We start from the raw sequence: 14,578 nt of genomic DNA on the forward strand, positions 1-14,578 counted from the left end.
TTTCTAATTTACATTTCCAAGCAAAACTCTATTACCAAGTATTGACATGGTATGTTTACATATTTTACTCAAGAATTTGAAAAAAAAAAATTTATAAATAAAAACAAAAAAATATAGAGGGGTTTGATGTGATTTCTGCACCCCTTTTTTAAAGGTTTCTCTAAATTTCTAGTTACAAATACACAATTCCATCTTAAGCATTTCTCATTGTTGTATATTGCAATTGCAAGTTTTATCTCACAGTTCAGCTGGTTCAAAAACATTCATTCATTCATTTTCTTTTCGGCTTTGTTAATCAAGGGTTGCCACAGCGGAATGAACTGCCAACTTATCCAGCATATGTTTTACGCAGCAGACGCCCTTCCAGCCGCAAACCATCACTGGGAAACATCCATACACACTCATTCACACACATCCACTACGGACAATTTAGCTTACCGAATTCACCTATACCGCATGTCTTGGTATGTGTGGGGAGCACCTACAGGAAACCTATGCGAACATGGGGAGGACATGCAAACTACACAGAGAAAAGCCAACTGACCCAGCCAAGGCTGGAACCAGCGACTTTCTTCCTGTGAGGCGATGGTGCTACCCACTGAGCCACCGCATCGCCAGTTCAAAAACATCTGAATTGCAAAACAAATCTGAATTGGGACATCAAATATAATATTTGTTTGTTTATTAATTATCCCATGGTGGAAATGCGTTTTCATGAACTCTCATTTGATTCATATGGAAAAATACAATGTTAAGCCACGGTCACACTGTACTTTTCGCCCCATCTGCTTCCATTAATACACATGTGAATGAAACGCAAGAAAACGCAAGCTCGTGCAACAAGTTTCAACTTGGTGAACTCTGACCTGCGAAATTGCATCACGTGATTGTGTGAGACCAACAGATGATCAAAACATTACCTCTGTATAGAAATTTAAAATATAGACCAATTGCTTGTTTTTTTACCCAGCAGGCACAGGATGTCAACATGACATCAGATTGACGTTGTACCCCAACGTAAGGCTGGGCTGATAAACTAAATTTTGTTGAATTGCGATAATATTGAAGTCAATAACAATAAGGTCTGGAATTTTATTCATTCCTTCATTTTCTTTTCAGCTTAGTCCCTTTATTAATCAGGGGTCACCACAGCAGAATGAACCACCAACTTATTTACATTCTCACACACACAATTTAGCTTACCCAATTCACCTATACAGCACCAGGAGGAAACCAACGCGAACACGGGGAGAACATCAACAAACTCCACACAGAAATGCTGACCCAGCCGAGGTTCAAACCAACGACATTCTTGCTGTGAGGCGATTGTGCTACCCACTGCGCCATTGCGTCACCCAGTCTGGAATTTTTTACTCTATATTGATCTAAAAGCCAATCACACAGCAGAAATGTGCAACAATGGGAATCTAAAAGTGTGTTAATATTAGAGCCGTACCGAATTTTCGGCCATCGAAAATTTATTGGCCGAAAATACCGTTTAATGAACCCTCTAATTTTTGTAGCTTCAGTCATTGTTGGGGTCCTCTTTTCAATCTGGATGCATTAAAAACTTGTATCGAAATATATATCGTTATAGTTCAATATGGAAAATAGTTAATGAGATTGCATTTTTGCCATATCGCCCAGCCCTACCTCAACATCGTAGGATGTTGCAGTCTGTTTGGAAATGAAAATCAGGTTGACGTCAGAACCCAACGTCTGTCCGATGGAAATGTCCAACGTTGGACAGGCGTTGCATTTTGGTTACTTTCCAACGCAACCTAAAAACAACAAAATATCAACGTTTTATGCTACAGCTTGACGTTGTGTGGACGTTACCAATATGACGTCTATCAGATGTTGGATTTAGGTTGCCATACCTGATGAATAAGTGTCAGTATTTGATGTCAATATGACGTTGAGCTTAAGATATTAGCTCGACGTTAGATTTTGGTCACAACACAACCTAAAATCAACGAAACGTCATTTCAAGTCGTTATTGGATGCCAAAATAACATTGCCCTTAGACAATCGCCTCACAGCAAGAAGGTCGCTGGTTTGAGCCTTGCCTGGGTCAGTTGGCATTTCTGTGTGGAGTTTGCATGTTCTCCCTGTGTTCGGGTGGGTTACCTCGGGGTGAATTGGGTAAGCTAAATTGTCCGTAGTGTATGTGTGTGAATGTAAATAAGATGGCGGTTCATTCCGCTGTGGTGACCCCTGATTATAAAGGGACTAATCCGAAAAAAAAATTAATGAATGAATGAAATTCCAGACCTTTTTGTCTGTGACCTAAATCTAACCTAATATTAACATCTTATAACGTTGTGTGTTTGCTGGGTTAATGTCTAATCATCTTGTTTAATCCTGCCTATTTTTGCAGTACATTACACCAGAATATTGCACGCTCAAACTCTAGTGTGACCGTGGCATCATACTTCATACCACAGGTGTCAAACCTGCAGCTCTGCACAGTTTAGCCTAATTTAACCCTAATTTAACACACCTGATCAAACTAATTAAGTTCTTCAGGCTTGTTTGAAATATACAGCTATGTGTGTTAAAGCAGGGCCGAACTAAACTCTGCATGGCTGCGGGCCTCCAGGAACTGAGTACAAGAGCCCTTCTTTATACATTAAACTTTTTGTCATTTTTCATATCAGTTAAAACTAAGCTTGATTATTGAGGCTGTTAAACTGTTTATTTAAATTGTGTCTTATGAAATGGACCTGTTTGTTAGAGGCCTCAAAGTGTCAAAATGTCTTTGGACTTGAACCCTGGAAATATTGCTTTAGCAACTTTCATTTGTTGAAGAAATTAACCATAGGTGACGAATAGATCTGCAAAAAAGTATATTTAAAAAATGGCAATGACATCTGTTTTTGTGTGGTGGTGCAGCTTTTTTCAAATAAAAAAATAGCAAAGCTTACTATGTTGAATGCTCTGAGGTGTGTGTGCAAGTGAATGACATGATGATTACATGGGTTTGTTTTTAGGTACTTCTTTGGAGTATAATAATTTCAACTGCATAAATAACTTTCCCTCAAAAGTACTTCAGTAAGTTTGAATGAAAGCATGATGTTTGAGGGTCCAAAGTGTTTAGGTTAGGGACTGATTTCTTATGAACATAGTGATCATCTGACTATATTTAAAAATAAAAGTTATTTGATGAGAAAGTCACACACATACAAACTCACACCATATACAGCATACACTCGCCGGCCACTTTAAAGGCACACCTGTCCAACTGCTCGTTAACGCAAATTTCTAATCAGCCAATCATATGGCAGCAGCAATGCATTTAGGCATGTAGACATGGTCAAGACGATCCGCTGCAGTTCAAACCGAGCATCAGAATGGGGAAGAAAGGTAATTTAAGAGACTTTGGACATGGCATGTCAGAAAGTGCTGATCTACTGGAATTTTCACGCACAACCATCTCTAGGGTTTACAGAGAATGGTCTGAAAAAGAGAAAATATCCAGTGAGCGGCAGTTCTGTGGGCACAAATGCCTTGTTGATGCCAGAGGTCAGAGGAGAATGGCTAGACTGGTTCCAGCTGATAGAAAGGCAACAGTAATTTAAATAACCATTTGTTACAACCGAGGTATGCAGAAGAGCCACTCTGAACACACAACACATCAAACCTTGAGGCGGATGGGCTACAGCAGCAGAAGACCACTCCAGGTGCCACTCCAGTCAGCTAAGAACAGAAAATGGAGGCTACAATTCGCACAGGCTCACCAAAATTGAACTATAGAAGACAAAAACATTGCCTGGTCTAATGATGTCTCGATTTCTGCTGCGACAATTGGATGGTAGTGTCAGAATTTGGTATCAACAATATGAAAGCATGGATCCATCCTGCCTTGTATTAATGGTTCAGGCTGCTGGTGGTGGTGTAATGGTGATGGGGATATTTACTTGGCACACTTTGGGCTCATTGAGAATCATGTCAACGCCACAGCCTACCTGAGTATTGTTGCTGACCATGTCCATCCCTTTATGACCACAGTTTACCCATCTTCTGATGGCTACTTCGAGTGCCATTTGAAACATACGCACGTGAATGCGGCAGACTGGAAACGCAAGTTCATGCGACAAGTTTCGCAGTTCGTTGAGTTGGAAAGTTCCAACCTGGGTGAACTCTGACCTGCGAAATCACATCACTTGACTGTGTGAGATCAATCGAGGATCAAAACATGACCTCTCTGGACAGAAATTTAAAACATAGCTAGCTTTTTTTAATGTCTTGTTTAATCCCGCCCCTTTTCGCAGCGATGTACAACAAAATTTGGCAAGCTCAAACTCTAGTGTGACTGCAGCATAATGCTGTGTTCACACCAGACACAGAATGTGCCAATAAATTGTGCTATTCGTGCAATATACGCAGGAACAATTCAAATTTGCTCCATTCGGGCGTCAAATTCACTTCATAATAGCCGTGGATTTACGTCATGGGCGGGACTTCTGTCTGCCCAACTGTGACTCTAGCTTCATTGCTAAATGGCTAACATGGATTTTATTGAGAGAGTAGCTGTGCTTTATGTGCTTTAGGAAAGCTGAAACACAATGTAGATTTGTTCGGCGCCTTGTCCACTAGATCATTTCAGAGGTGCACCCAGCTCTGTGAGTTCACCTCCTCCAGAAACTGTATCTGGATGATGGAAGCTTTCAGCAGTGATTTTGACTGAGCCTGTCCCAGTTTGATAAACTGTTGTCCGGTGTCGGCAAGAGGATTTCCCCTCAGGACACCAACAACAGGCATTACGTCATAATCACTCCCCCACAAGAGCAAGCTCATGATTGGTTTATGCAGCGTGAATGTCCGCTGTAGTTCAGATTTTCCAACTCGAGCAATTTGCACAATACGCACATCAAATAAGCAAAATGCTCAACTCGCGCCGCTTCGCGTCATTCTGCCACTGGATATCTATTCGTGTCATTGCATTGGCTATACATGTAAATCACTTGACTCCTGGTGTGAACGCAGCATGAAAGACCTGTAATGGGTGTGACAGAAAAACAAGACATCCAATACGCTGTTGGTGGTCCTCCAGGAACCTGGTTGAGAAACACAGAATTGATGTGTAGCTTCAGTATGTATGGTCACATAACAAAAATTGTAAATGCCAGCCTGGACAATAGGGGGTGGTCAACATACCTGTCAACTCTCCCGTTTTACGGGGATTCTCCTGATTTTACAGTTCTATCCCGCAATCATCCTGTAAAGGTGTTTTCCCGTATTTTCAGTCTTTCTCTGAAGGGTGGCAAATAAACTTTAAAGAGCCGAGTCCCGCTATACGCAACCCATACCACCGAACCACCAGGGGCCGCCCCTTGCTCTTAATGTGGGTCTGTTCTGTGCTTTCGCTTTAAGCATGAAAACACTTAAAAATAAACTTAAAAACAGTGGGATTCCCTTTCCTTTTCATTACAGGTGCCATCTCCCCTTCATATGCAATTCTCAAAACAGTCATAGTGGTGCATGACTATCACTGAACTTAAACACTACAAACTGAACTACACTGTTCCAATTTACTATGACCTTTTATGTGAAGCTGCTTTGACACAATCTACATTGTAAAAGCGCTATACAAATAAAGCTGAATTGAATTGAATTGAAATATCAGCTGACGCTCTACATAGTGATAAATAGACACTTTCCCAAATGGATTCTGTACACGCGATTTGAAGCAAAGCAAAAGTCTGGGTTTTGGGTGCGTGTTTAAACAGACATATACACATAATTAATAATAATAATAATAATAATATCTAAAGATGTCAATCTTGGTGGGTTTTTTTCAAACACAACTAATTTCGTCCTAAATTTCGTCCTTTCATTATAACGTTAGATCTGTGCATTTTTAAAGTGACACTTTGGTTATTTAATGTAATGAAAAGAAAAAAACCAAATTAAATAAGAGATTTATTCATTGCTCTTTAATCAAAATGTGTAGGTTATACAGTGAAGAAATGGCTGATGAGATTTGATAGCCTGATTCTATTTTATTATAACAACTATTCATTTTAATAAGCTGAACTAATGCTAATGTATTTGCTGCTAACGTATACCATTTAATTTTTCTTTTGTAAAAAATAATAAAACTCATTACTGACCATTTAACTGTTTATTTACAATGAAGCAGCTCGAACATATTCAGTAAATTGGGGATTTTTTTTAAAGGGGGTGGGGGGGGGGGGGGGGGGGGGGGGGGGGTTGGAATTCCTTATTGTCGGCATATCCCTTTTCAAATCCCAATGTTGACAGGTATGGTGGTCAACATCCCAATAGCTCTGCTCATTTTACCCCACTCTGCCCTAAAGCTTTTATGGAATCAGCTAAATGTTAAAATGGCTTGCCATAGAGAGTAACTGTTGCACACTGAGTGATCAGAGACTGAGAGAATCCAATGTTGATGGTGAGTTCAGATCTTCTGCTTCACTTCATACACGGCAGGAGAGGAGAGGAGAGATGCGAGGACAAACCTCGAGTTTCTTTATCCAGCACCAGTTGTTCGCCGATTTCTCCTTCAGCTTGGATGATAAATCAGCAGAAACACACGGAATCATGCACTGTAATGTGTGTGAAGAGGAGCTGAATGGCTGAATAACCTGATTCGCGGATGAAGATGAACTTTGGCTCAGTTGTGGTCGCCGCGGGTCTCTGCGGGCTGCTGAGTTTCATCCTGCTCGCCGTGTCCATCACCACTGAATACTGGTACATTATAGATGTGGATGAAGGCAAGAACTCCAGCCTGGAGTACAGCAGCTCTCACTCCGGGCTCTGGAGGATTTACGAAGGTGAGAGAAACACAAACACCTGCAGTTTCATGCGGTTTTTATCACCTGTTGGTCACGTAAACATACCAATCACGTCGTTAATTTGTCGCTGTAATCCATAGCATTGCGTTCATGATAATGTATCACAACGAAAAGGTTTCAAAATAATGAAAAGTACAGTTTTTATTGATTGTTTTCCCTGAGAGAAAATAATTTGTAACATTATTGATCACGTAAACATGTTTATTTCGTTAATTTTTCGCTATAAATCATACAATTACGTTTTTGTGAAAATGTGTCACAACGGTTTCAAAATAATGAATAGTACAGCTTTTCTATATATATGTATTTTCCCCTATTGAAAATAAAGCTTATGGTGTGGCATTATTTACAGAAGACACCCAATAAAATGTTATTCCCAGTTCCTATGTAAAGCTGTGCGACTAGGCTATTTGAAAGTCTGGAATCTGAAGGTTAAAAAAAACTGAATATTGAGAAAATCTCTTAATATTGAGAAAAGCCCTCAAAGTTGTTCATATTTAGTTATTAGCAATGCAAAAAGAACAGAGGGGAGCAGTCCACAGATCTACCAGCCTGATCTCAAGAGCAGGGGCGATGCGGACATTTTAAAAGTGGGTTTCTAACAGGTCACCTGTTTCTAAATGGTCTGTCTCTAAAAGTGAGGGGGACGGATCCCCCTCGCCATCGGTTGCTACGCCCCTGCTCAAGAGGAAACGTAACTATTTTAGATTTTGTCAGGTCCCTGCTGAAAATTCCAGCTTAAACCAGCTAGGCTGGTTGGCTGGTTTTAGCTGGTTGACCAGCCTGGTTTTAGAGGGGTTTTGGCCATTTCCAGGCTGGTTTCCAGTCATTTCCAGCCTGGTCTTAGCTGGTCAGGCTGGAAAATGACCAGCTAAATCCAGCTAAAACCAGCTTGACTAGCCAAAACCAGCTATGTCCAGCTTAAACCAGGCTGGTCAAGCTGGTTTTAGCTGGATTTAGCTGGTCATTTCCCAGCCTGACCAGCTAAGATCAGGCTGGAAATGACTGGAAACCAGCCTGGAAATGGCCAAAACCCCTCTAAAACCAGGCTGGTCAACCAACTAAAACCAACCCACCAGCCTAGGCTGGTTTAAGCTGGATTTTTCAGTAGGGGTTAGTGGCTAATTCGTTCAAAATGGCACTTAACCGTCATTGGGCATGAGCAAAATTGTAATAATTGGGGTAACACAGATGGTAACGCAACAGGTAGACAGGTCAAGATGAGATGAGGCGAGGAGCACAAACACAAGTCACAGGGGGAATAAATGCAGGTGATGGGCACAAAGTGAAATGTAGAGCATTAACAAAGAAAGTATATCACAGAGAGAGGGGATTAAGTAGCACTGTAATCAAAGCTTAAGGCAGAACCTGCCTTTATCAGTGCAGAGTTGCGGATAATAATAACAAACAGGTGTGTGCAAGTGCACAAGCTGACAGGAGAGAAGAATATGATAGACGGGGCATTCCAAATGGGATATATCACCCTCCAAAGGGGACATCGAAGTGAAAACCAAAAAAAATCTGACATATTGACGTGTTGCACTTTACTTGTATTAATTAGGCTCCATGCCTATAAATTGACTTTAGTAAATTAAATATGGGTGGCATGGTGGCTCAGTGGTTAGCACTGTCTACTCACAGCAAGAAGGTGGCTGTTTAAGTCACGGCTGGGTCAGTTGGCATTTCTGTGTAGAGTTTACATGTTCTCCCCATGTTCGCATGGGTTTTCTTCAAGTGTTCCGATTTCCCCCAAAGTCCCTGCGCTATAGGTGAATTGGATAAACTAAACTGGCCATAGTGTATGAGCGTGAGTGTGTGTAAAACATATGGAATAGTTGACGGTTCATTCTGCTGTGGCGCACCCTAGTAAATAAGGTACTAAGCTGAAGAAAAATGAATGAATTAAATTTAATATGATGTGCTCAACAAAATCTTATTGACCAACATTGAACATCAAACTTGATCCTCGAGGGCTGGTATCCCTGCAGAGTTTTGCTCCAACACTAATCAAGCACAACTAAACACACTAGCCAGTGTCTTCAAGATCACTAGAAAGCTACAGGCAAGTTTGTTTGATTAGGGTTGGAGTTAAATTATAAAGGACACCAGCCCTCTAGGATGATGGTTATACTCATGGCTAGGAATGGGTGAATATTTTTCGATACTGGGGATGTATCAAAAGGATCGATCCTTAAGTAAAAGTATCTTTGTTTTTTTCTTACTGAGTTATCAGAGATTTTAAAATATTTCAATAATTATAGCACCACATATTATATGAAGTTTATTTATAAACTAATTTCGAGAGGATCACGTGCTTATGATTGCCCCACATTATTCAATTTATGATTCACCAACATGAAACATGTGAACATGTGAACTATAATATTCTTCCGCTGTATCTCCATTAATAGGTCAGCGTTAGCTCACGGCACAGTAGTACAGACACCACACTGTGGAGAAAGTAGTTTCCCGAAACAAGACCCATTCATTTAGTGGAGAAATCATGAGCAAACATTCCCTGCTCTTAGCAAACTAGTATCTTGGGATCACTGCATCATCTCGCCCTTTCTGGTAGAATTTTTTCCAAAGCAGGGGAGTTGATCAGTCAAAGAAATCGGCTCAAAAGGAGAGTGTCAACAATAATTTATTTCATTGAATAAAACATTATAGGGAAGAATTTTTTTTAATTAAACAAGGTTTGTGTAGTGTATTATTTTTTGTTATACCATATATGGTGCTATTTAGCAAAGTAAAGTTTATTTCTAAACTAATTTCTAGAGGATCATGTGCTTATGATTGCTTGCAGCCAGTCCCGCATTATTCAATTTATGATTCACCAATCAGACAATTCCTAAGCCGCTATAAATACCCTAAGTTCCATATCACAGGCATCTTCGTTTTGAAGAATCCCCCCTTCCACCCCTACTCCTCCTTTCCAGGATGATGGTTAGCACTGTTGCCTCACAGCAAGAAGGTCGCTGGTTCTAGTCCTTACCAAGCCAGCTGATGTTTCTGTGCGGAGTTTACACGTTCTCCCCGTGCTCACGTGGGTTTCCCCCGGGTTCCCCGGTTTCCTCTCACCATCCAAGAACATGCAACTTAAGTTAATTGACTAATCCAAATCGGCACCATAGACATGCTCCTAGTAAGTAGTTATCTCTTAAGAGCAATCACTATCTGTTCATTAGCTACTACAGCAGGGGAGTTCTCGAGATCTACCTGAGCTCAAACTCCCCTCTCGCCTTGCAAACGGGAGGGAGCCCCAGGCTCGGATCTTATGTGCTCAGGGCTCTCTCCCGGGACAGCATGCCAAACAAGCTTTATAATCAATCATCAGCTAAGTGTGAACTCTTGAATTATAGTTCTGCAATTTTGATAAATATAAAAAGGAATCATTTGTCATGTTTTATTTAATAATAATAATAGTAAGAATAATAATAATAATAATATAGGTAATAAACATAAAAAAAAATCACTATAAAATATTTCATTTAAGTATTTGTAACTATATCGATGATACTTGTCTTGAAATACTTGCTATCGGATTAGAAACAAAAATATTGGTATCGCCCATCCTTATGTCACGGATTGGTCAGGCTCTCACGATCCCCACTCACGAAGATCACCATCACCTGACTTCTAATGAGCACACAGCTGCATCACATTCACGAGCACCAGATAAAAGCACAGCACTCCAGTCGCTCATTGTCCGGGCTCGTCTCGACGAAAGCGGACAACTGAGCGACCACTCAGCGTAGTCATCCTCAGCTAAAACAAACGATTTACTTACCTGTTCTCTTTGTATTCCTCCTAGTCTTCCTGGTCCTCCCGAATCGTCCTGTCTTCCAGTCCTTCCAAGTCTGTGTCATCCTCTGTCAGCTGTATCTGGTGTGTGCTGTCCATCCTCGTGTATTCCTGTTACCCAGCCACGGAGGAAAAGACCCCAACATCATTCCTGATCCTCCTGGCTATCCTTCATGTGCTCCTTGTTGTCATTTAATAAACACCCTAACGTTTCCTTACCTCTGTCTCCTGTCCGCTTCATAACAGAAGCCCGGACCAATAACGACGACAACATGAGCACCCCCGATCACTTTCAAGAGCTGGTGGACCAGTTGAAGCGGATTCTACAGCCACCAGCTCCACTTTCCAACGCACCACCAGCACCGAGCACTTCCGCCTCCACAGTTTCTTCTTCGGCCCTTCCTTCCAGTCCCATGGCCCGACCAGCGCCCTACTCAGGCGGAGCGGGGGAGTGCAATGGTTTTCTGTTACAATGTTCCCTCATATTCGAAATGCAACCTTCTCTATATCCCACAGATAAGTCAAAGATCGCCTACATCGTATCACTACTCTCTGGACCTGCACTTAAATGGGCTGAGACGATCTGGAACCAAGCCGGGCCGGTCATGAATTCCATCACTACCTTCACGGAGTATTTCAAAGAGGTGTTTGGACGTTCTGATGGGGAAGTAGCCGCTGGAGAGCAGCTGTATCATCTAAAGCAAGGTACTCTATCTACACAGGAATATGCTCTCCGGTTTCGCACTCTAGCAGCTGCAAGTGGATGGAATGAGAGATCGTTGTTGACCACGTACCGGCTCGGCTTGGAACCCACTCTCCGAATCCAGCTGGCCACATTAGATGATACTATGGGTCTGGAGAGATTCATCCAACATTCTCTCCGATGTTCCGATCGTCTCCGTTCCTATCAACAGGACACCATCACCCCCTCGTCTGCACTCCTCCAATCGCCTGAGTCAACAGCCTCTCCAGAACCAGAACCCATGATAATAGAGTCTGGAAGACTGACATCAGCGGAACGACAGAGGAGGCTGACCCGGGGTCTGTGTCTATACTGCGGTGTCAGTGGACACACCCGTATGGAGTGTCCCCTTCGTCCCATTCGGACTTCAGTGAGTGTATTCAGTACGAATATTGAACAATGTAAACCACTTACTACCACCGTACAAATAACTACTGCCTCTATTTCTCTCCTTGTCACAGCCCTCATCGACTCCGGGTCAGCAGGGAACTTCATCTCCCAATCCCTCTGTCGTCAACTCCACCTACGTACTGAGGCGTCCTCGCATATATACCAGATACAACCGATAACCCAGTGCACTCGATCTTCGACCCGTATCCATCGACAATGCGAAGACATCCTTCTTCAAGTGGGGTTGTTACATCAAGAGAGGATTCAATTTCTGGTTCTGGAGGGTGCAAATATGGACATCATTCTAGGGCGCCCGTGGCTGGTGAAGCACGATCCCATCATCTCTTGGGGCACAGGAGAGATAAAGAAATGGGGATCTGGATGTACACCTACCTGTTTTCCAAATCTCCCTCTTCAAGGTCGGAACCCCATTTCTTTGTTTACAACATCGGTCGAGAGTCCTCCTGAGAAGCAGTCTATCCACATTCCTAAGGAGTACAGCTCCTTTCATGATGTCTTCTGCCCCAAGAGAGCTTCCCAGCTACCGCCGCATCGGCCATGGGACTGCGCGATCGACCTAGTTCCAGATGCCCAGTTGCCAAGAGGTAGGATCTACCCGCTCTCGCTTCCAGAGAATCAGGCAATGGAAGATTACATAAGGGAGGCTCTGAGTCAGGGGTACATACGTCACTCAAAATCACCAGCCGCCTCAAGCTTCTTCTTTGTGGCCAAGAAGGACGGAGGGCTGCGTCCATGCATCGACTACAGGGTCCTAAATAACGGTACAGTAAAATACCGATATCCCCTTCCTCTGGTACCAGCCGCTTTGGAACAGCTCCGAGAAGCTAAAGTCTTCACTAAATTGGACCTCCGCAGCGCGTATAATCTGATAAGAATACGTGAGGGGGACCAATGGAAGACAGCATTCGTGACCCCTACTGGCCACTATGAATATGAGGTCATGCCTTACGGTCTGGTCAACGCCCCCTCCGTATTCCAAAACTTCATTCATGAAGTCCTCCGGGAGTTTCTTCACCACTTTGTAATAGTGTACATAGATGACATCCTCATTTACTCCCGGAGTGAGGCCGAACATCGCCAACACGTTGCGGAGGTCCTACACACATTGAGAGAACATCACCTCTACCTCAAAGCGGAGAAATGCTCATTCCACCAGAAGTCGATTCATTTCTTGGGATACATCATTGACCAAACCGGTATACGTATGGATGGGAAGAAAATTGAGGCTGTTCTATCCTGGTCAGAACCCACTTCCATTAAGGAGCTCCAGAGGTTTCTTGGGTTTGCTAACTTTTATAGACGGTTTATCAAGGACTACAGCAGGATTACATCACCTCTCACTAATCTCCTCAAGGGTAAACCCAAAGGACTGGAGTGGACCAAAGAAGCAGCCGCAGCCTTCCGCCTTCTTAAGAAGGAGTTCACAAGGGCCCCACTCCTGACTCATCCTGACCCAAATCTTCCTTTCGTGGTGGAAGTGGACGCATCCACCACCGGCGTCGGGGCAGTATTATCCCAACATCATGATACACCGCCCCGACTGCATCCCTGTGCCTATTTCTCTCGGAAGTTGAGCCCGGCGGAGCAGAATTACAGCATAGGAGACAGGGAGCTTCTAGCAATCAAGCTAGCCTTGGAGGAGTGGCGTCACTGGTTGGAGGGAGCCAAACATCCGTTCCAGGTGATCACAGATCACAAAAACCTCCAATATATCAAAGAGGCCAAGAGACTATGTCCACGTCAAGCCAGATGGTCACTTTTCTTCTCACGTTTTGATTTCTCCATTTCCTATCGTCCAGGACCCAAGAATCTAAGAGCAGACGCTCTCTCTCGTTTACACGAGCATCACGATCATGAAGAACTCCCAACGAAGATTCTTCCCGAACACATCTCCATTTGTCCGATCACCTGGAACGCTCCTCCAGTCGTTGCCACTCCGGAAGCCCCTGCTCCGCCGGGATGCCCTCCTCATCGGCAGTTCATACCACCTGAACACCGGGTAGATCTGATCCACTCCTTACATACCTCGCTAGGCACTGGACATCCAGGGATCAACAATACTCTCTCGCTAGTATCCCAACGATTCTGGTGGCCAAACATGGCAAGGGATGTGAGGCAATATGTTCAGGGCTGTAAGGACTGTGCCCAATCCAAGAGCCCACGTCATCTACCCGCTGGAAAGCTCCATCCCTTGCCGATTCCGAACCGTCCCTGGTCACACCTAGGAGTGGACTTTATCACTGACCTCCCTTCGTCAGAAGGTAATACCTGTATTCTAGTCATCGTAGATAGATTCTCAAAGTTTGTCAAACTAATCCCTCTGAAAGGTCTTCCCACAGCCTTTGAAACAGCCGACAATATCTTTAATCAAGTCTTCAGGTCATTTGGTATTCCAGAAGATATTGTGTCGGACAGAGGTCCACAGTTCATCTCACGTCTATGGAAAGCCTTCTTCAAGCTCCTAGGTGTGGCCGTCAGCCTCTCTTCTGGATATCATCCCCAAACCAACGGGCAGACAGAGAGGAAGATTCAGGAGGTGGGACGGTTCCTGAGGACCTTCTGCAGTGGTCACCAGAGCTCCTGGAGCCAGTATTTGGGCTGGGCAGAATATGCCCAAAATTCACTGCGGCAACCCTCCACCGGACTCACGCCATTCCAGTGCGTCCTGGGCTTCCAACCACCGCTCTTTCCCTGGGATGGCGAACCATCTGATGTCCCCGCAGTGGATCACTGGTTCCGGGAGAGCGAGAGAGTCTGGGACGAGGCTCATCAACATCTGCAGAGGGCAGTCCGTCGAAGC

General features: G+C 43.4%; 1 protein-coding gene across 1 annotated transcript in view; it reads left to right on the plus strand.

Moving 5' to 3' along the window:
• Window positions 1-6,622: 6,622 nt before the first annotated feature.
• The window catches only part of LOC130219983 (transmembrane protein 235), a 29,310-nt gene continuing 21,354 nt past the window's right edge, over window positions 6,623-14,578 (plus strand). The window contains exon 1 of the mRNA XM_056452460.1: window positions 6,623-6,800. Within this exon, the coding sequence (XP_056308435.1) occupies window positions 6,623-6,800 (178 nt within the window). The remainder of the gene's footprint in view (window positions 6,801-14,578) is intronic.

This window comes from Danio aesculapii, chromosome 3 (assembly GCF_903798145.1).
Source record: "Danio aesculapii chromosome 3, fDanAes4.1, whole genome shotgun sequence".
Lineage (NCBI taxonomy): Eukaryota > Metazoa > Chordata > Actinopteri > Cypriniformes > Danionidae > Danio > Danio aesculapii.